The sequence below is a fragment of the Caretta caretta genome, chromosome 5 (genome assembly GCF_965140235.1).
Source record: "Caretta caretta isolate rCarCar2 chromosome 5, rCarCar1.hap1, whole genome shotgun sequence".
NCBI lineage: Eukaryota > Metazoa > Chordata > Testudines > Cheloniidae > Caretta > Caretta caretta.
This window is the reverse complement of record NC_134210.1, coordinates 81,480,893-81,504,040: the sequence shown is the minus strand read 5'-3', so window position 1 is coordinate 81,504,040 and position 23,148 is coordinate 81,480,893. Positions and strand designations below refer to the sequence as shown.

The window sequence follows — 23,148 nt, the reverse complement described above, 5'->3', positions numbered from 1 at the left end:
AAATGACATGTCTGGTTTCCACCTTAGGGCTCTGAACCTCCGACGAGACTGCTCGGGTGTTATCCCCATTCTGACTCTCGCCTTGGATTTAACCAGTTCATACTTGTTCATGTGTTCTTTAGGCATTTCAGCTGCCACCTCAGCTAAGGGTCCACTGAGCTGCGGCCTCAGCTCTACCATGTATTGGTCAGTAGAGATGTTGTACCCAAGGCAGGCCCTTTCAAAGTTTTCTAAGAAGGCCTCAGTATCATCACCTGCCTTGTAGGTGGGGAACTTTCTGGGATGGGAAGTGGTACTTGGAGAAGGATTACTAGGGTTTGTTGGGATATTCTGCTGAGCCTTTATCTTCTCCATCTCCTCCACATACTTCCTCTCTTTTTCCTTCTCCTCCAGTTCTTTGTCCCTCGCTTCCATAGCTCTCCTGTGAGCAGCCTCTTGGTGTTGTTCTGCCTCCCTTTCTTGTTCCTTCTTCAGCCGCATGAGTTCTATCTGTCTTTCATGTTCCCTTTGTCTTTCCTCAGCCTGAAATTTGGCTAATTCGAGCTGTAGTCGAGCTGAGGATTTGGTTATTCTAACCTCTCTGTCTTTAACTAACTTTACACCCGAGGTTTAGAAATAAACAAACAAAACGTGGCTGTAAAATTTTGCTGTGCTGGAATAGAATACCTATTCTCTGATAGTGACTGTCAGCCTACAGAAAAAGACAATTCCCTTGTCTCTGCTCTGGGCCCAAATTAAAGCAAAAAACCTCCAACTACTTGGAAACCTGCTTACCCAGCCCAAAGAAAAAGCAAATGGGTAGAACACACACCCCCTATTTACTTTTAGGAAGAAAAGAAAAAAAAAACCTCTGGGTTGGAAGACTGTGAATTTCCCTGCAGGAGTTAAGTACCCTGCCTCCAGGCAAAGAAAACCTGCAATTCACAAGATAATCCCCTTTTGTCTCTGCTTGGCCACAAAGCAGAGAGAAACCAAGCTGCTTTCAGTTTCAAAGCTGCTTTCTGGACTTCCTAAAAATTCCTTTTTAAAATCTGTATTTCTAGTTCAAAAAATCTCAACTGGATCTCAAAATGATTTCAGGTTAATCCCACCACTGTGCCACCATGTCAAGGTTCCTCCCCCACTCTGAACTCTAGGGTACAGATGTGGGGACCTGTATGAAAAACCTCCTAAGCTTATCTTTACCAGCTTAGGTCAAAACTTCCCCAAGGTATAAAATATTACACCCGTTATCCTTGGAATGGCCGCTACCACCACCAAACTAATACTGGTTACTGGGGAAGAGCTGTTTGGACGCGTCTTTCCCCCCAAAATACTTCCCAAAACCTTGCACCCCACTTCCTGGACAAGGTTTGGTAAAAAGCCTCACCAATTTGCATAGGTGACCACAGACCCAAACCCTTGGATCTGAGAACAATGAAAAAAGCATTCAGTTTTTTACAAGAAGACTTTTAATAAAAAATAGAAGTAAATAGAAATAAAGAAATCCCCCCTGTAAAATCAGGATGGTAGATATCTTACAGGGTAATTAGATTCAAAAACATAGAGAACCCCTCTAGGCAAAACCTTAAGTTACAAAAAAGATACACAGACAGAAATAGTTATTCTACTCAGCACAATTCTTTTCTCAGCCATTTAAAGAAATCATAATCTAACACATACCTAGCTAGATTACTTACTAAAAGTTCTAAGACTCCATTCCTGTTCTGTCCCTGGCAAGAACCAGCATACCGACAGACACAGACCCTTTGTTTCTCTCCCTCCTCCCAGCTTTTGAAAGTATCTTGTCTCCTCATTGGTCATTTTGGTCAGGTGCCAGCGAGGTTACCTTTAGCTTCTTAACCCTTTACAGGTGAGAGGAGCTTTCCCCTGGCCAGGAGGGATTTCAAAGGGGTTTACCCTTCCCTTTATATTTATGACAGCAGGTAACTGTGAGACCACCACCAATCCAAGACAGGGCAGTGCCTCTTCCTGACCTCAATCCGATCTTCAGGGCTTGATGTGTGAGGACATTGTCTCTGAGGCAGGCAACATGACCAAAAAGGACCAGCTAGCAGCAGCCAACAATTACTTCAATCCTCTCTATGCCGTTTCTCAATGATACATCCCTATTACTGATAAAGTCACACCATCTTACACTCACTAGTTGCTGTTGGCAATGCATATGAAAAGCATCCAACCTCCTGAGGTCCTGTTTAGGCAGCATCCATGTTTCAGGTTCATGTAAGAGAATCGGAAGTACACAGGTTTGAGAAATACATTCTTTTGTATATAGTTTCTCCTTCTTTTGGCTCCAGACACTATGCAGGTCCTTCATGGCTGAGGCTGCTAAACTAATTTTCCTTAGGATGTTTGGCTGGCTGCACCCGTTTGGTGACAATTTTTCTGCATAGATGAGTGAAGTCATCCACTACTTCCACAGTTTGTCCAGAAGCACAAATGACTTGTATCCAATTTTTGCATTGACACTCTGGACTTCTGGTTTTGCCCAAGAAACCTTTAGCGCTAGGGCAGATGTCTTAGGCTGGAAGCAGTCTAGTGCATCTTTGAGATTGTGTCCTGACCAAAGCGGACATCATCATCCACATAATCCAGGTCAGTAAAAGAGGCTGAACCAACAGTTATACCAATATTTGCGTAAATATGTTAAGGAGCCAATCCATTGCACAGCAGAACTGGTCTGGGGCCAGGACACATCTCTGCTTCACCCTGGATCTAGTGTGAATCTTGTCAGACCTATGGGGCCCCCAATACACCTGTGCCTCTGAGTCACTATGTAGATGTTTAAATTAGCCTCCGGGGTATATCAGGAACACTGATGCCCTGCAGGGCCTTCCACAAGGCAGCTCTGTCAACAGAATCAAAGGCTGCCTTTAGGTCTATGTATGCTACTTTCATAGGCTGTTTAAATTCATGCTGGATCTCGGATAAAAGATGGAAAGCAAGCATAGTATCTATTATGGATCACCTGGCCATGAAGCCCAATTGCTCAAGGCAATGGCATTTCACAAGGAGAAGCTGGAGCTGCACAAGAATAGCATGTAAAGTCTTTTTCAGGAGTAGAGTACTATAGCTACTTCACTCAGTGTATGGGCCTTTCCCCTTATGAAGTAATATGGTAATCCCTTTCTTTCACTCCACTGGCCTGGTACCTTCCCAGTAATCCAAGCCCAGACAAAAAGTTGTTGTAATGCTACACTTATATGCTCTATGGTGCACATGAGAAGTTCGGGCATTATGGCTGGTTATTGCTCAACTGTGCAGATTGTCATATATGGGGTCAAGAAGGAATTTTCTGCTCAGGTCACATTGACCGGGGGTGGGGTGTTCCATCTTCCTCTGCAGAATGTGGGTGTAAACTCACTCCTCATAGCCAGTCAGCTCTACCGGTCAGGGAATAGTGATGCTGAGCCATAGGTCCCTGTGCTCTTCTCTCTAGGAGGAGCATCAGATGCTTAGACCCTGCTTTCTATGCCAGGAGAAGACCTGGCTGGCCCTACAATCAGGGTTCGGGAATTGTTCCACTATTTCCCTGTTAAGGCACATGATGTTCCAGCCTGGAGGTGACTTTCTGTCAGGAAAGCTGATAAGCAGGATATGATTTTCGCTTGTATCTCAGAGTCTTATTTTGAATGCTCACAAAAAGCTGCAATTAATCTTACCTGAATAGCACCTCACTGCTGTGCAGTTCAAAATAAAGACTTTGAAGATGTCTGAAAGAGGCCCTAGAAACAATCACAGGGAACTAAAAAGGAGACGTAATCTAAGAAACATTGGAAGATATTCCAAGATATTCTGCGGAAAAGGACCTAGGGGTGACAGTGGACGAGAAGCTGGATATGAGTCAGCAGTGTGCCCTTGTTGCCAAGAAAGCCAATGGCATTTTGGGATGTATAAGTAGGGGCATAGTGAGCAGATCGAGGGACGTGATCGTCCCCCTCTATTCGACATTGGTGAGGCCTCATCTGGAGTACTGTGTCCAGTTTTGGGCCCCACACTTCAAGAAGGATGTGGATAAATTGGAGAGAGTCCAGCGAAGGGCAACAAAAATGATTAGGGGTCTAGAACACATGACTTATGAGGAGAGGCTGAGGGAGCTGGGATTGTTTAGCCTGCAGAAGAGAAGAATGAGGGGGGATTTGATAGCTGCTTTCAACTACCTGAAAGGGGGTTCCAAAGAGGATGGCTCTAGACTGTTCTCAATGGTAGCAGATGACAGAACGAGGAGTAATGGTCTCAAGTTGCAGTGGGGGAGGTTTAGATTGGATATTAGGAAAAACTTTTTCACTATGAGGGTGGTGAAACACTGGAATGCGTTACCTAGGGAGGTGGTAGAATCTCCTTCCTTAGAGGTTTTTAAGGTCAGGCTTGACAAAGCCCTGGCTGGGATGATTTAACTGGGAATTGGTCCTGCTTCGAGCAGGGGGTTGGACTAGATGACCTTCTGGGGTCCCTTCCAACCCTGATATTCTATGATTCTATGATATCTTGACTAACACACTGGACAGGCAAAGAGGGTTCTATTGTCACTGCCACTGAATAGCTTCCTTTGTGAATTTGAGCACTTTGCTTAGACTTTGTTGCCCTATCTCTACAATTAAGATAATGCTTATCTACCTCACCCGGTATGTGTGAGGGTTAATTTAACATTAGTAAAGTGCTCTGCAAATCTTAGATAGAAAGTGACATAAGTGCAAGGTATTATTATTATTACAGCTGGATGAATTGGTGTCTGATAAAATAACTAACCTACAACTTGAAACAAATAGTTTTTGCTATGTGAAGCACTCACTGTAGTGATCAGTGCCAAAGAAAAGCCCATTAGAAAATTAATAATAGTCTGAGCTGGAGCATATGCAGCACAGATGGAATCTATAAAGAATCTAGTTACCAAACTAACAAGTCTCCACACTGAACACATGCTAATTGAAATTCCCAGAGGTTCAAAATTTGGCCAAAGCATGGGAGGGCTTGCGCTTCTCACTGCAACGGTTTTAACAATTTGTTATGGGCAAGACAATGTAAATGGTTGAACTATTTTTGCTGAATTTTTCTAAAAACAACCCTTTCCTGTGGCAGACACCCAGCATGCAAAATTTCACCTTGAAGCACTTAAAGACGGGAGAATTCTAAGCAACTGAAAACAGAGTCTTATCATAGGGAGTGTCAGACAGACAATCTATCATACCACTCCCAGCTTTACCTTTAACAAGGCCCGGATTCCCCAAGCTGCTCCATGTGGCCAGATCCCAGGGCTATCACCCCCTAGTCCCACTGACATCAGTTTGCAGGACTGGGAACTAAATGCTGACAGCAAAGTGGAAATATTAGTTTAATAACAGTCCTTAGCACTTCCATACAGCCTTGCCAACACTTTAACAAAACTGCTTTAGAAAAATCTAAAATGGTCCAACCATTATTTTTAAAGAATAGACCCAGCCACTGCACTATTTGGGGAAACCTTTAGGGGTTGCTTTCAAATAATCCATGCAGGGTGAAGGTTACACTTTCTTTGTTTATTTTATTAGCGGACTGGAGCCTTCCCTGGGCAGGAAAACAAAGCGGAGCAAAGAACTTCTTTAAGGAGCAACAACTTAACACAGGGCAGGAGGCGGGGCGAGCCTGGAGATGTGAGTGTAAACTCCCGGGCACGGCGCGAGGCTGTGTCCGGCCGGCCGGGGACGCCGAAGCGGTGGCGGGTGCAATGCAAGCAGCAGTGTCAGGAAGTTGCTGCTGGTCGGTTCCTGTGTCCCGGGGGAGCGGCTGGGGCGGAGCAGGCGCTGCTGTTGGAGCGGGGAGGGCCGGGCCGCGGCGCAGGGGAGCTGGAGGCTCCGTCCCCGGGCAGCGGCAGCCGCGTGAGTAGCCCGACGCAGGATCGGTGTGTTCACAGCTCCGCGGTGCCCCTGCTTCGCTCCGCTTGGGCCAGGCGCTGGGTTGTGTAGAAGAGGCCCCGGTTTCAAGCGACAGCGCAGCTGGAGTGAGCGGCGCCCGCTTTCCTTCTGGAGCCACCAGGCCGCTGGCGCTGGGCACCAGGGCACGCGGCGGAGTCTCTGCACAAGCGGGTGGGTGTCGGTGTAAGAGGCGGTGGACTAGCCCCGAGCCTGGGCCACGCAGGTGAGAACAAGCGAGGTCCTTCTGACGTGCTCGGGGCTAGGCAGTTCACTGCTTGGGGCCGCTGTGACGCTCCAGAGCGGAGCAAATGCTAGTGCAAAAGAGCATTTGACAAATGACTCTGCAAAAGGCAGGGAGGGGGGGTTTCAAAGAAAACTCACCCCAGACTCGGGGACCAGCACGTGTGTGCAGTGTTACACAGTCTTCTCCCCACTAGTTAACAGGCCTGATTTAATTAAGTGCCCCAAAGTGATAAGTAATAAATCAGAAGTGGCTGTCTGGAGAGGCGTTGTGCTTCCGCCATTGATTTCATAGGCTCCCCCTGACTTGACACATCTACACCATGTTTCCACTAAGAATTTATTAGTCAGAGTTAAGTGCATTATTGCACCTACGAGCCCCAGTCTTGAACCAAGACCCTAGTGGTAGGTAGTGTATAAAGAGAACAAAAAAGAGGGTCCTTGCCCCAAGGAGCTTACAATCTAAGCACAAGACAGCAGCCAATAGCTGCAGACAGACAGACTGCTGGGGAAATTCCTGGCCGCGTGGCTGCCAGACATGCTGCTCTGAGCAGCCGGGGGGGAGTTGGATAGGGCGGAGGTTTGGGGTGGGGGGGAGGGGACAAGGAGTCCTGGGAGAGGGCCAGGCTATTTGGGGAGGCACAGCCTTCCCTACCTGACCCTCCATACAGTTTTGGAACCCTGATGTAGAGCAAACGCCAGGGGAGATAGGCCAAAAAGTTTGCCCACCCCTGATGTAGAGCAAACGGAGGGGAGATACTGAAGGAGGGTTTAGAGTGGGAGGGAAAAAAACTAAAACATTCATAAACATTATCAGAAATCCTCCCAACAGTTGTCTAGCACTGGTGCAGCTCCACCAGTGACAAGCCATGAGGTGAGTGCTAGTGTATACCAGCAGCATACATTTTTACCACTGTGGTCTGAATGGGAAATCTTGGCCCTTATTTTTACCAACGACATAAGCAGATATAACTACATGCACACAGGCAACTTGTTTGTCGGATAAACTTGCTTTTCAGTAGAACAGCATTCATTTTCTATAACCCAATACTTGTTTTGACCTAATTTAAGGATGTATCAGTAAATGATATTGTAGCATGCTTCAATATGCATCTTAGTGTTGCAAATAATGTTAAATAAATATTTTATACAATAGCACTTTTGATAATGTAGATGTTTCCAAATACACTTAGCCTTTTCCAGCACACTTCTTATACCTTGTCATTCATTATAAAACCACCACCTTTCTGGTTTTGCTAATAAGATAGTTACTGTACATATTCTGTATGTAAGCATATAAAGTACCGTCACTAGTCAATGTGATCAAATCCACAAAAAACAAATAATTTGTATTAAAATATAAATTAGATTACCCAATACTACAATTTCTGCCTTTAATTGATTTCTGATTATCAGCAGCTATGGTCAAATAACTTGATTACTGGCCACGGGAGAGAGCCATTTGATCAACAGGAAGATCACAATTTCGAATGAAATAAAAAAAAAGACACTGGAGGCCAAGTATTTTAAGAAGTAGAGGCCCGCTGATGGGCACAAAAATGTGTGTTGTATGATTTTGCACACATTCAAGCAATTTGTGCATGCAGACAGATGTTTAGCCATTTGGCAGTCCATTGTTCAATGTGTATTTGGGGGAGTTGCATACAGAAGTAGACTTGCAGTTCTGTGCAGAACTTGGATAATTTATCAAAATTTGTCCCTGAAAATAAAACCCATGACTGAAACGCATTTGTATTGTTCAGAAGTGGTTACTGAAATTCTAGCACTTTCTGTGCATTATATATGCTTTTTTTATGCTCTTTAGTGGTCTTCTAAATAACTTTATCCTCTACTTATTGCAATCAAAGTGATAGGAATAGACAATCAGAATAAGCAAGTGGTAGCGTAAATGTCATTTGTAAGTGGCAAAGTAGGCATTTTGGTATGTCTATACATTTAACATATGCTTGCTTTCCTTTAACAGAACAAGCCTCAAACCTATGTATATTATTTGCTAGCCAAGTTATTAACAGTGAGAAACTTTTCTAATAAAATCTGACTTCCAATCTGTAGAGGATATTGAGAATTCAGAAAATATCTTCAAAAAGAAAGGAGGACAATGGGAAAGAAAATTCTTTTAAGAATCTTTTCCCCCCTCTTGTAGAATGGATCACTTCACTCTGAGGTTTTATTTGATAGCTCAAATGAAGACACTTAAAATGTGCTTTTGAACTCATAAATCCTACTTTAACTAGCCATTATATACAAGATTGCATATCTTTCAGAAAGACAGCTGTGTTTCACAACTATTACAGCAATATACTGTATGTCAGTATGCTTTGAATTTAGAATATATATCTGGTCAAAGTCAAGAATGTTGACTCAATATATTTTAGGGTGTAATGCCATTGTCTGCAACTAAACATAGGCCCCTGTGCATTACCATGAAATGATATCTTTAAGAAAATGCTACAGTCCTACAGCACTCCATCCCAGGTGAGATTAAAGTATTATAATTAAGGGAGGGAAGGGATGTGGGAGAAGGTGCTGATAGTTTATTTTCAGAACATTTTCTATAACAGCGTGCAGAGATTTTGTAACATTCCCCCATTGAAGTAAATATTAAAATGGTGATACAGAATATGCTTATAATGAATGAATTCTGACATGAGAAATTGGTTCTTCCCTCAAGACTTTTAAAAAAAAAAAAAAGTGCTGTGTGCTCTTGGAAAAAAATAGTACTTCAAGACTTTATGAACTGCAGTATGTTTAGGATCTTTTAACTTGTTTAGAATTCCAGGAAAAATACTCCACCCCTACTATTTATTAACCTTCTGTCTGCAAAGGAAAGAGCACTCTACCAAGCCTAACATGCAGTACCCCTGCTAATCCAGTACCACGCGTGTCATGAGCGAAGACTACCAGTCATTACATCATTTGGGGAATCAAATAATGGGTCACTGGCAAGACTTTAAATATGTACTCACAAATGGTCAGTTGGCAAGTTCCTTTCATGAGCAGGGGCATCAGCAAAGTGAACCTGATAAGTCTGGTAAGTTTCACTGTTGCTGTTCATGATAAGTTGGGTAGGAGTAAAATGGACCAAATTGTGTAAATTTTGCTTAGCTGCTGGTCAGGAAAACTGAGCAGTAGCAGAGGCTGGGCAGAGAGATTCAGAAAGGAAGAGTCCCCAAAAATGAGAAAAGGAGGTTCCCAAAAATGGGGCTAGAGAAAAGGAAAACAATGATGCGGCTAGAGGAGGCTAATGCAAATGGAATAGAAAACATGGGGGAGAGGGGGAAGCATGTAGAATTGGGGATGAGGGAGGGAGTATAGAAGAAGTTCCCCCTTCCCTTCCCATAGCCAAGAGGGACTTTGTTGTGGAGCAAAAGGAGAGAGACAGGCACAGCAGCTTCAAATTTGAGACACCATATAAAAGATAGAGCCCCCAAGTAAGGTCCCTCAGCACCCTATGAGGATCCCACCAGTACCCCCATTTACAGCAACTGTTGGGCACTGGGTTTCCTCATCCCAGCACTGCCCTTTGTCTCTGCTTGGGGGACCATCCTTCATACCAGCATCTGCCAAGTTAAACAACAGGTAAAAGGGACCAGATTAACAGCAAATTCATTTTCATGTGTGACCAGAGCTAGGTTTGAATGAGGAACTCCAGAGGAAAGGCTATTCTAATACAGGTTTCAGAGTAACAGCCGTGTTAGTCTGTATTCGCAAAAAGAAAAGAAGTACTTGTGGCACCTTAGAGACTAACCAATTTATTTGAAGCTCATGCTCAAATAAATTGGTTAGTCTCTAAGGTGCCACAAGTACTCCTTTTCTTTATTCTAATACAGCACCCCGCTGAGCCACAAGTCTGTTTTCTTACAGTCAATGACTGCATGTTTTCCTCACTGCTTAGATAGAGCCTTCTTTCCCGCTTCTGTTCTTTTTACCATATTCAGTGTGTGGATCTAGATTTACAGGCCAAAGATCAAATGGAGAATAGTATGTAACTATTATACAATAGTTTCTGTAACAGTAATTGTTTAGTTCTGAGTTTTCTAGAACAGTCACAAACACATGAAGCTGCAATAGTGTTTGGTCAGTGGCCTATGGATTTCTGAACTGTGCTAACAGCCATGCTAGTGTGCAATAAAGAGAGGCAGAAACAGACTTTCTTCTTTTTGGCCATGCATCCATATTAGACATCTAGATTAGAGCAGCTGCAATCAGCTCTTTTATTCAAATTTAACATAACTTAATGATCCTGACAGGTTACCAGCGCAGTCCCTTGCATAAAGGTACTTGTGATTTGTCCAGGGAATCACGGTTGCTCTGTCTTGGGATCCTCGGTCTTAAATTTTAATCATTACATGTGCACACAGTATTCACAAACACTGCAAATGCACATGCAACTGCTGTAATTAACTGCACAGTCGGTTATGCACAGAGAATCATGAAAAAGTGGACCTTACTAGTCAGATCCAAATATATTCATAATTCTGGGTCGCATACATTCAGAGCCATGGAAGTAGAGTACATCAAGTGTCTTGAAGTTGAGATTATTGAAGAAAATGTCATTATTAAAAATACTAAGTTGAAAAAAGATACATGCATATCTTTTCTTTAGCTTCATAAACAATTAACTGGTTAAGGTAGTTTCAGTGTCACAGTTTATGCTGAAAACTAGGATTTATTTGCTGGAGAAGACTATTTATAGATTCGTCCAATGTGTCTTTCTGGAATGTAGTACTGGCCAAGTTTATCTTCCGAACATCATATTTGTCAAGTTATTAACATCTCTTTACAGTATGGAATAAAAGGGATTTTGGCATTAGCAAGCTCTTTTGCTTCTTGTTTATGTATTGCTGATCCTGAGAAGGATCTTTAAATGTCAGAAAGAGCTCTCAGAATAACTGTATTGAAAAGTTCTGCATTAATTGTTAGCAGTTTAATTTCATCATTAAAAAACGCCCACACAAAAATCCCACGCTACAGATTTTTCCCATGTTGAGTGTAACATGTGGGGCATCTGCACAACATTTTCCTTTGCCTCTTGTAAACCGAGGTAGGGGAAGGATTGATACAGATTGGACTTTTGCACTCTGCATTAGTGGAACCAGTGCATTCTACCTACCAATGGTGCAGACCAGGCTTAGTGAGCTGCTTGGTCACATTATGGACTCCAGATACTATTCAGGGCAAGGCGTGCACAACAGTGCTACATCAGCGCAGCTGCACTGATGCTGCTGTAGCATGTCTGGTGAAGTCACGAGCGTCTGCTGCCGACATAGCACCAGTGTGGACAGCGCAAAACTTGCATCGCTTGAGGGGAGGGGGTTTCACACCCCTGTTTGACGTAAGTTAGGTCGACTTAAGCAGTAGTATAGATCTGCCCAAGAGTTACTTGAATTCTTGTATGAATTGGTGAGAATAGATGTGGCCCAATGATTGACGTTACGCTCTGGGGTATTTACCTTTTAGTAGTTTGCTGCTGACAGGAACTAGACTTTACATCCCCATCTATCCTTCAGCACATTCAATAAGCTATTACTTGATTTTATCCAAAACCATGTTTTGTTTCACCAGAAGGAGAATGAACTCAGAAGCCAAACACAGAGAGCCTCCCCGGGCCAGATCCTCAACTGTTCTTCAGGAGCTATGGTTGCTCTCTGCTGGGCCAGTTCCCTAGCACAGGTTGGAGCAGCTATTCTAACCTGCATTAGCTTCCCCAAGGGACTATTTTGGCAACCAGGGACTTCAGGAGTCCCTGTACTGTGGCAGCTCTATACTATCTGATGACATCTTCCCCCAACCCCACAGAGGTGTTTCAGAGGTGCTGTGTGGCAGTACAGAATGGGTGGAACACAACCCACAATTGGGATCATTGACTTTAATGGAGTTACTTCCAATTTATTCAAGTGTAACTGCTGAGTAGGGCCCCCCCCCCAATATCTCACACCACATAAGCAAATAAACCAGGGGCCAGGGCTCCTGGTCTTCTTTAGGCTGTAAGTTCCATGGAAGGCATATGGGATACAAGTTTGATTTGCAATATAAATGTTGAATTTCCTTAGCATTTGTGGCTGTGTCTAGCATCTGTTAATAAGTAATGACATTTAAGCTCATACATCATATTTGAATTGCACATAAGTTAATATTACTACTTGTGGACTGGATGTTATGGAAACCACAACTCATAGGCTTGAGGAGTTGGCAGTGTAGTGATTCATTAGCATCAGTAATAATTCTGGTCAATGAAGACCTATTCTTGAACTCAGAAAATACTCTTTTCTTGGTTTCACTTAAGAAAAAACACAGACTTTTAAATATTATTTTTAATGACAAACTTGGTTGCTTGGTTGGTAGCAGAAGTATTTTGCCATGTTTTAAAATTAATTCAAATTAAATAGTTTGTCATTTTTATCTTGGATGCAAGTAGGTCCACATGCTGCATTTTATCATTCCAAACATATCCAGTGTTGGGTAGACTTTCAGTGCTATTGTGGACATAAAAATTCCTAAATAGGACTGCTGAGGCCAGTTATTGTCAGATTTGCACATTGCTAATCTTTCAAGCTCACCTCTTCAGTTATGTAAAACCCTGTACAAACAGATTGCCACATGGCTCAAGAGAAAAAGTTTGTGGCTGCCTATTATGGGGTACTCACTCAGTGGCTGGTAAGGGAACCCAGGCTCACCCACTACTCCAAATTCCAGCCCAGGGACCCTACAAAGTGCAGCCAAGGTCTGCTCAGTCTTCAACCTTGCTGCTCCCTACTCTGCCTCCCACAGGTTTTCTTCCACCAGTGCCAGAATCAGGCAGGTAAGGGGACCATGCCCCTCCCCCTTTTAAGATGGGCCTAGTTTGGGGAGGCAAAAAGGCATTGCCCCTCCAAACTGCAAGGCTTGGGAAAGCATGGAGCGGCTCCAGCAGGGGTTACGCTTTGCAGCAGGGGAGCTGATCATAATGCTGTAAGTCAGGGGTGGGCAAACGTTTTGGCCAGAGGGCCACATGGGGGCGGCAAAACGGTATGGCGGGCCGAGTAGGAAAGGCTGTGCCACCGCAAACAGCCTGGCCCCTGCCCCCTCTCCACCCCCTCCCGCTTTCCACCCCCTGACTGCCCCCCTTAGAACCTCCGACCCATCCAACCCCCCCTGCTCCTTGTCCCCTGACCGTCCCCTCCTAGGGCCCCACCCCCTAACCACCCCCCATCTGCTCCCTGCTCGGCCCCCCCAGGATCCCCATCCAACTCTCCCCTACTCCTTGTCCCCTAACTTCCCCCCCCCCCCAGGACTCCACCCAAACCCCCTGCTCCCTGTCCCCCCCCCTCCCAGGGCCCCCCACCCCACCCCACCCCCTGCTCCCTGAATCCTGACTGTCCCCCCCCACAACCTCTGCCCCATCCAACTGCCTTTTGGGACCTCCTGCTCCTTATCCAACCCCCTCTCCCCCCATGCGGCTCAGAGCGGCAGGACTAGCTTATTGGAAAGCCTGGGAGGTGGGCGGGTGCAAGCCGTGCTACCTGCACAGCAGCACAGAGGGGGGGACAGCAGGGAGGGACTGGGGGTTAGCCTCCCCAGCCAGGAGCCAGGCAGGACGGTCCTGCGGGCCAGATGTGGCCCACGGGCCATAGTTTGCCCACCTCTGCTATAGGTGCTGGATGGCAGCTGGTGGTAAGGGCAGAAGGAAGAGGAGCCGCACAGCTGGTTCCCCGGGAGCTATGTGCCGCCACTGGAGGTAGCGGACCAACTACCTGGGGGCAGAGGAGGGAATGCAGGAGTTAGGGAAGAAGGGGCATAGGAATCCAATTTTGGCCTTACCTTCCCCTTCTACAAAGATTCCAGGGCCTTTGTTTTCCTCTTCATTCTTCTCTTTCCTGGGTCCACCCTTCTCTCAGGGTCAGGTTCCTACTCTTTCCCTGGTTTCCCTCCTTTTCCCTCTAGTACACAGAGGGTGGCTGTAGACTTCCTTCCTGTAACCTTTTGTGTTGCCAGCTTCCTGATTGTATACTAGCCCAGCCCACACCTGTACAGCTGAGCTTCTTTCTCCAGTCAGGGGTTACTTCTTCAGCCTAAGTCCCTCGTGTGTGGTCTATCATACTAATTGGCCCTTTCTCAGCTTCCTTTTGGTGCTGGTGTAGGTTGTAGGGTGAACACCCCGTCATACTGCCTAAGGACTTCTAGCCAACACTAATGGCACTGTGTTGTGTATCACAGTCACCTGGAACTTCGTGGTGAAAACAAGGATACAACTCAGATCCTCCTGCTCCAGAAGACCCTACCAATTGAATTACAGGAGAATGTCTGTTAGCAGTATAGAGCATATGAGACACAGTTAACCAGCTGATTCCATCCAGAAGTAGTAGTGGAACACAATCACAACAGCCTGTGAATTACAATGTATTTCATCTCAACCGCCTTCTTTTGCATGTTTGTGACATGTCCAAATTCTTTTCCAGCATCTGAAAGTAGGCCATCGAATTATAGATTAACCACTTTTGCAAAATTGTGATTTAGCACATTAGACATAACTTCCCTTTTTTAGCAAATATAACTCTCATCTGTGGCACATGTTCTGCTTAAGACTGTCCTGGGAGCATAGCAAATTGTTTTTACCTTGCCTCCCAAAGAAAGACAAAAGTCCTAGACAGTGCAGTCAGGATGATGTGTCACTATTGGTATGGCTTTTCATTTAGGAAGGAAATTAACTAAGTTAATATAAAGTTCAGATTCACAGTTCTTCCAAAAAGAAAAGGAGTACTTGTGGCACCTTAGAGACTAACCAATTTATTTGAGCATGAGCTTTCGTGAGCTACACGAAAGCTCATGCTCAAATAAATTGGTTAGTCTCTAAGGTGCCACAAGTACTCCTTTTCTTTTTGCGAATACAGACTAACACGGCTGTTCCTCTGAAACAGTTCTTCCAATATATTATTTTGTTCTTGTGTGATGGGAGGGTCTGTTGGCCAAATTACCTCTCTGTAAAGTCTATTCTTCTTTTGAAATAACTGCTCCTTTAGCTTTAAGAAGCTGGACTTCGTGTTTTTCTTAACTTGCCTATCTAATGCATTGACTGAACCCTACTTTACAGTATTAATGCTCAAAGTTTAGGGCACACTTCAACTCAGTTCTATTTAATAGGGTTCTTGGGATATGCTTTTCATACACAGCTGATTATTCCTTTTGCTCTGTGTTGTGCCCCACACTTACCACAGCTTTCAAATACATTCAAATGAAATATAAAGTTATCTATAGTTAGCAAAAGCCAATGTAAATTTTGTCCAAGAACAGTAGGATTTAACTCTATGTAAAATGGGTGGGTGGTCCTAGTGCAGTTTCTAATGAATAGATATCCACAATAACCACCATCAGAATTGACATCTTTGCTGACAATCGTAACACAGAGGCCAAAGAATGAACAGACATGGAGAATAAAGAAGTCTCTCAATTCTACAGGTGATCCTTAGAAGCCAAGGTTAAGACTCATTGGTAGGCTATTATGGAGAAAGCAGTATTGCTATTCATGCTCTTGTATGGGTGAAAGTTTTCAGTATCCAGCTTGGCATACTGCACCTGCACTAACTTCACTGAAAAAAACCAAAACCAAACAGACCCTAAACCCATCAACATCTTTCATCAATTAGTTTGCTCTTGCAGAAAGAACAAGACAATTTGCTCGCCCTTAAAGTTAAATCATCTTGTCTGTAGTTTGTTGTTGTGTTGTTTTTTTTTAACTTGCTTCAGGAAGCATTATTTTAACATTCTGATTAGATACAGAACTAGTTTGATGGAACAATTTTGAGTAAGTAGAATATTTTGTGTCAAGCAAATCGGCAAGATTACAGCAGTTCAAAGCACAGCAGTTTGCATTCTGTTAGTATTGTGTAATTCTTACTGGCATATGTCTAGTTGAAACATTGTTATGTATTTATGTCAGCATTTATGTAAGAGAATTTAGCAAAGGCACTGCAGCAAGAAAATGAAATCTAAATTTTAAATAGAGCTTCTTGGGTTACATTAAATTGATAATATGGCCGCTGCATAATTTTTTTTTTTTTTTAAAGATTAATATGCGGAGGCTGTGAACACAGAAGTGTTGTGAAAATGGTTTGCTTGAGTTTGTATTTCAGAACTCCCATGGAACCACCACTTCTGCCTTATTATTGGATTTTCTGAGCTATAGCTTAGTGAAAAATTAAACTATGCCATGCATGTAATTTCTGTTTTTTGTTTTAACAGGATAAAAGATGCTTTGGTTTCAGAGTACAGCAAAGCAGCTAGCAAAATATTCTTCTAGGCCACTATGGAAACGACTGTGTGCAGCCACTACAAATATACCAGTGTTAACTTTGTTCACCAAGGTAAAAAATTAGTTTGTAAAGCCAGACAGGAAGGCCTAAATATCAGCCTTCCAGGAACTGTAGGTTCAAATAGATCCCAGACGGAAAGGCTCAGCCCTTCATCTTTTAGAGGTAGAGAGATTTAGTTCCATACAGCTTACTGTGTGGGCATCGTTTGGGTGAGACTCATAGTCTGGTTCTACTCTGTGACTCTATAGAAGTGGCAAGACGGAGTTGTCGGATTATTGTGCCTCAGTGACTCCTTAGCTAGTGGACCCAGTTTACAAGTTAAAAGTTCTTTTATTTAAGACTATGTCTACACAATGGCGGGAGGGCGCTTCCCAGCTGGCTCTGCTCAAGCTAGCTTGCTAAAATTACAGTGGGGCCATGGTGGCATGGAAGGCTGCTTGGGCTAGCCACCCAAGTACAATCATGCCCAACTCCCACATACGTATTTGGATTGGTAGCCCAAGCTACTGCCGGTGCCGTCATGGCCACACTGCTATCTTTAGCACGTTCACTCAGATAGAGCTAGCACAAGTGCCTGCTCATACTGGGAAGCACCCTCCTAGCTACTGTGTAGAGTAGACCATAAGTGGCTTGACCTGGGATTGGACGGTAAGGCAAGTTCTTTATTTATCATATATTATTATCCTAACAGAAGTGCTGAAGGCCAATTAGGCCCTCAATGACATCTGTGCAAAATCTGTCAGTGGGCCTGAAAAGGTTTAACATTAGTTCTATCGATGATGCACCAGGAGAAATAAAATCCAACCCATTCCCTCTGGGCTTTGGTGGCTCTGCAGCGTTAACAGGAGTAAAAAGCGACGAGTAGTTTTTGTCTGTAGATTGAGCAGATAGGACTCTGAATGCACCCAGAAAGCACATCAGTGAAGTAGGAATGGGGGCTATTTGTATATAGTCACTTTTCAGTGTAGACCCCTGTTAGGATAAAGATATTCAGGCCTGTCTGCAAAGGCCTGTACTTTAAGAATTTAGGTGTATTCTTATCACTTGGCTAGTTCTAGAGGTATAAAAGAAAGAATCAAAATCACTGTCTGCTGGTGTAAGGGCCTTCTCTTACTGTGACAGTCTGAGGCCCTGTTCTTAGGCTAAGGCCTTTGGCTAAGCAGCAGAGGCAGCCATAAGCTGGGAAGCGACCGGTCACCTCCTCACATTCCAAACTAGTCACATTGAAATAAGGTGCTATTGGGCTGTTAGGCACTATCCGGACAGGATTGTATTCCTATCACCTCCAGAGAAAGGGAAGTGCCTAGAAAATGTAAAAGAAAACTTAGTTTGATAGCATCCTGTCTGGCAAAAACTCACTTATCAATAGCTGGGATGTGAAATCCTCACTTCTATATTGTCTAGTCATTATAGTTCCCACTTTGCTATTGTTTGTCTGTATAATCTCTGTCTGGTTCTGTGATTGTTCCTGTCTGCTGTACAATTAATTTTGCTGGGTGTAAACTAATTAAGGTGCTGGGATATAATTGGTTACATAATCATGTTACAATATGTTAGGATTGGTTAGTTAAATTTCAGGAAAATGATTGGTTAAAGTATAGCTAAGCAGAACTCAAGTTTTACTATATAATCTGTAGTCAGTGAGGAAGTGGGTGGGTATGGGAGGGGGAGATGGGAACAGGGGTAAGAAAATTGGAATCATGCTTTGCTAAAGGGGGAAATGGGAACAGGGAATGGGAGTAAGGAAGTTGGAATCATGTTTGGCTAAGGGTAGGAATGGGAACAGGGACACAGGTGTAAGGCTCTGTGGTGTCAGAGCTGGGAAGGAGGATACTAAGGAAGGAAACTGGAATCATGCTTGCTGGAAGTTCACCCCAATAAACATTGAATTGTTTGCACCTTTGGACTTTGGGTATTGTTGCTCTCTGTTCATGCGAGAAGGACCAGGGAAGTAAGTGGGTGAAGGAATAAGCCCCCTAACAAACCTTAACTGAGATCCTGTGTTCTTTGCAAAAGTATTAATGATCCCACTTCACTTTTCATAGGAAGAGGAGTTTCATTTGGTGTCTTTGGCTAAAGTTTTACCTTCTGTACATTGTTTTTGTAGCATATTATTTATTGATTTTGACTGGCAATCCCTTGATTCAAGGATGATCTCTACCACGGATTTACATGTAGGTCCTGAAAGGACTCAGGAGTCTTATACTGGTGCACGTATACAGATTGCAAAATGCTCTTAAGATGAAAGTTTCTATGTAAGTGTAAACTGCTGTGAATTTTAAATAAAATGAAAAAAGTGTGAATTTGCTGAGAGAAGATGAGACTGGAGAGGCTCCATCATCAAGTAATGTTTGTTTTTTTTCCTACCCAACCTGGAAAAAAGTTAGATTATTTTACAAAGGTGTGGACTTTCTAGAAAAAGAAAAGTCAGCACTTGTTTCTTATCAGTGGAATGTGTGTTATATGAGGAAACATACTTTAAAGTCCCATCTCTGTCTCTGCCATCTGATCCAGCACTGTGCTTTTTCATACTCCAAAGGGCAATAATGTAGGTAGTACTGGCATTAATTTTAGAGATTAAGAATTAGAAAACGCTCTTTTGCATGATTATTGTGCATACATACTGATTAGCAATGTGAAATTCTGTGACCAAATTTCTGATAGCAAAGTTGAAACAGTTTTCTAAATTGGCCTCTTTTGTTGAATACGTGCTTAAAGTAACGTACTTTTCACGTCTCTCAGAACGTGTCATATCACTGGCATTTATAAAACAAGCTCTCACTAAACTGCAGGCTGCTTTTAATAGACCAATTTGTGATCTCTGTTTATCCCCATTCACCCCAGGCTTGTGGTTTCGGTTTTTGTTTTGTTTTGTTTTTTTAAAGTAAGGACAGGAGTAAGTATGAATGAGGCTTAGCATAAGTGAGAACGTATTGTATAAATAAAAACCTCTCCTTTCAGCCTCTTCTGTTGCCCAGCACATCTGCATCTCTCTCTTCTGTATTAAATTCAAATTCTGTTTGCTGCCAGGGCAATTGAGTACTTTCAGAAAGACATGAACATATATACAAGCTGCTGAATGTCCCATTAAAGCAGTTTAAAGTCTGTTTGCAGAGACCCTTGGCTAGTCAGAATTATTTCTCAGCATAGTTCCCATTGGAACTCAGTGCTGGCTTTATTAAAGGAGTAAAGTGCCATGACTTGCTTTGTTGCTTAGCACTTGTCCCCACACAGAGGTTGGAAACGAAATAGCTAGATAGTTTTAGATCCAAACCTTTACTTATTTCAATACAAGGCTTGGTTTATTTAACTGTAGTTCAATCAAAATAATTGAACTCTTAATCCAAAATAAGTGTCCCTGCACAGACTTGCATCAAAATAACAAAGTGTGAATTCAAACTGATAACAGCCTGGTCTAAATACACAGTTTCCTGAGTTAACTTAAAGGTGTGATTCTGCATTTAAACTGGTGTAAGTTTGCATGTGGACAATCAGTTTAAACCTGATTCACCCACGAAAGCTTATGCTCCAGTACATCTGTTAGTCATAAGGTGCCACAGGACTCTTTGCCAGTTTAAACCTGGTTTAAGTTGTGCCTGTAAATGTATACCTACACTGATAGAGTATCCAAGCACTAAAACTGCACTGTTTTAACTAAGTCAGGTCTTAAACCACTTCAAATCCTAATGGTGCAACCTGCATGCTTAGACAAGCCCTTAGTAAGGAGAAATAGTGTGTCTGTTTGCCTTTCTGCCCCTACCAGCTCATTTTACCAGCTCCGCTACCTTAGCAATCTTTCTTTTAGTAATAACCCATAAAGAGTTGAGCATCCCATAGTTTAGTTTGAAGAGTCTAGTCTGTTACAACAGATTACATGCAACAAAATTCTGTCAGCCCTTCTCAATAACACATTTGGTCAGCTGATTCACCATCACCAGCTCTTCCACAAGTTACAAACAGCAGCAGCTGCACTCCAAACTTGTTGTCACCTTTAGCACCTTGCATAGGGTTTCAAACATTAAGGGTGTGTCTTCACAGCCTAGTCTACCTACCCAAGCTAGCTTGACTCCAGCTAGCATGGGTAACAGCAGTGAAGAGAGCACAGCACAGACAAATGAGCCAAGTGTGTATCTAGGTAGGGTCCGTGCTGCGCTTGTATTACCTGCCCTGAAACTTATACTGCATTGTCTTCACTGCTGTTACTCACACAAGCTGAATTCAAGCTGGCTCTGGCAGACTAGCCTCTGCACACCTTTTACTATGTAGACATACCCTAATAAAGCTTTGGGGAGGGAGGAAAGGAATAGACATTTTCCATCTCTGAACAGTACTTCACACCAAAGAGACAGAACCATCATGTTTTTCCTCACTATATTTTGTGTTAAATTACTATATGCCAAATAACATACACTGATGTGTATCTGGAGTGACTCCAGGGAAGTCAATAAAGTTTTCCAGATATACATTTGGGAAGTGACTGTAGAAGTCAACCCTATGACTATCCTATAACTTGTCTTCAGAACCATGCAGCTGTGTCAGCTTTTAGAACTTGCACCATTTCAAAAATATTTTTACTGTGGTCACAAATTAAAGGTAGAGTCAAAAATCTTAGAGGTGTTGACCGGATAAAAAGGGAGATTTTCTTTTTATTACTTATATAAAAAAGAATTTTTAAACTTGCAATCTATGCTGTGCTGATTAAAATGAGATTTTGAAAATGATGTGGCAATGAGGAGAGAACATTTGGAATAATGATAGCATGTAACTTGTTTCTAGGTATGTTTTATTGATTATTTTAAGATGATCTTCATATTTTCCTTTAGAACCCGTGCCCTCTATGTGATGAAGCAAAAGAAGTGCTTGAGCCATATAAAAACAGGGTAATGCAATACAGTACTGTGTATATTATAGAGAAAGAATAGTTAATCAGGGACCTTTCTTTGTAAAAGAAAAATTGCTTGATTTTATTTGCATCCATTAGTCTTTCATGGGCAACCTCTTCAAGAAAGTTTTAGCACTGATTTCCATAAAACTTATTATTCAAAAGCATTTTCAGACTCTGTGGCTCAAGTAAGCATTAGCAAACTAAACCAATGAATGCAATGTTGCATTTAAAAAAAACTTTTGCTACTGTAACAGGGGTTCTCAAACTGGGGGCTGGGACCCCTCAGGGGGTTGTGAGATTATTATATGGGGGGGTCACGAGCTGTCAGCCTCTACCCCACGCCCTGCTTTGCGTCCAGCATTTACAATGGTGTTAAATATATAAAGAAGTGTTTTAATTTATAAGGGGGGGGGGTCGCACTCAGAGGCTTGCTATGTGAAAGGGGTCACCGGTACAAAAGTTTGAGAACCACTGGACTATAATGTACATATATCTCAAGTTTATAATGCAGTTTGCAGCAAAACTGCTGTGAGGCAGGTCCATCAAATATTCTTTGCCCTGTGTCACTTGAAAGTACTTTCCCACCATCCTCCCCAACTAATATTCTGTCAACTGCGTGTAGTGCATTTTGACCAGTTTTTGAACCTCAGTTGCTTGAATTTAGAGCAAGTGGTGCAAGCAGCAGTAGACACAAAGAAATGCTGCACCCATGAGCAAAACAGAAAATGTCTGTCGACCCACCTGCAGAAAGAAAATGACCAAGATCATATGTGGTACAGTTCCTCACTGGGAATCCAGGGACCCATGCGGGGCTAATATAGAGGCCTGCTGAAAATTTGACCCATTTTGTTAAAGTAAATCTGAAATTCGATGAAAGACAGCAGCTATTTTTATTAAAAAGTGTCCAATGTTATAAAATGTTTAACATTTAGTTCTTTTCTTTCAAAGGTTATTTTGCAGGAAGTGGATATCACCCTTCCAGAGAACTCAGTGTGGTATGACAGATATAAGTATGACATACCTGTCTTTCATTTAAATGGGCAGTTCCTAATGAAGCATCGGGTAGATGTTAAAAAATTTGAGAACCAGCTTGTGAAGCTAGAGTTTCAAAATGATGAAAACCAATGAAGGAAATGCAACCATTCTGACAGTGGATTGAAGGGATTTTGAACAAATGGTTTGAAACTGTTGCATACATTATCAAACCATATTTTCTTTGGAATGTAATGTACATATTTAACATTAAAATTTTAGTTATTTGATTTATATTTCATTTTGTAGTAATGATGAAGCCCATATGACTGAATAGCAACTCTTCATCTGCTATCCTAGATGGTTTTGTTTTTCAATGAGAGAACAAGTGCTATTCCACCGCAGCAGATAAAATGAAATGCATTTTCAGATCATTAATACACCCTGCACTGACAATAAAGGAATATTTAAGTTATGTCTGTATGAAGCTTCTTCTGTAAGACTTTCACAGTGTATCCCCAAATGCTTATTTTGAAGTAGAAAGGAGAGCTGTTAAGTGGGGAGGGGGATTTAAAAAAAAAAATCAAACTTATACTCTTGTATAGAATCAGAGACCTAGATTTAGTTGTTATTCACCTGTAAAAACTGAGTTGTTTTTTTTTAAAAACAGTATGAACATGTTACACTTAAGCCTAAAATGTCTGCTTATGTTAAACTGAGAAATTTGAGCTCTTTAGTACTCAAGTAAAAGTATAAGTGAAAGTTAAATTGAACCAAGAGGGCCCAATTTTTCCTTGAAACAAGATTTAACACTGCAAACATGCCACTCTGTGCTACCTACTACCTTCAT

General features: G+C 42.6%; 1 protein-coding gene across 5 annotated transcripts; it reads left to right on the top strand.

The window, feature by feature from the left end:
• Positions 1-5,600: 5,600 nt before the first annotated feature.
• Positions 5,601-22,773, top strand: C5H5orf63 (chromosome 5 C5orf63 homolog). 5 transcript variants are annotated; one of them, XM_048851045.2, is made up of 5 exons: positions 5,601-6,114; positions 16,371-16,492; positions 21,265-21,321; positions 22,275-22,321; positions 22,608-22,773. In XM_048851045.2, the coding sequence occupies exons 2-5, from the start codon at positions 16,379-16,381 to the stop codon at positions 22,633-22,635; spliced, it is 246 nt and encodes an 81-aa protein (XP_048707002.1). In that variant the 5' UTR covers positions 5,601-6,114; positions 16,371-16,378; the 3' UTR covers positions 22,636-22,773. The 5 variants fall into 5 exon arrangements, with proteins under 5 accessions (XP_048707002.1, XP_048706999.1, XP_048707001.1 ...); XM_048851042.2 differs by adding an exon at positions 8,528-8,627 and having other exon boundaries at positions 5,612-6,114; positions 22,275-22,773; XM_048851044.2 differs by having other exon boundaries at positions 5,613-5,855; positions 22,275-22,773.
• The last annotated feature ends 375 nt before the right edge of the window (positions 22,774-23,148 follow it).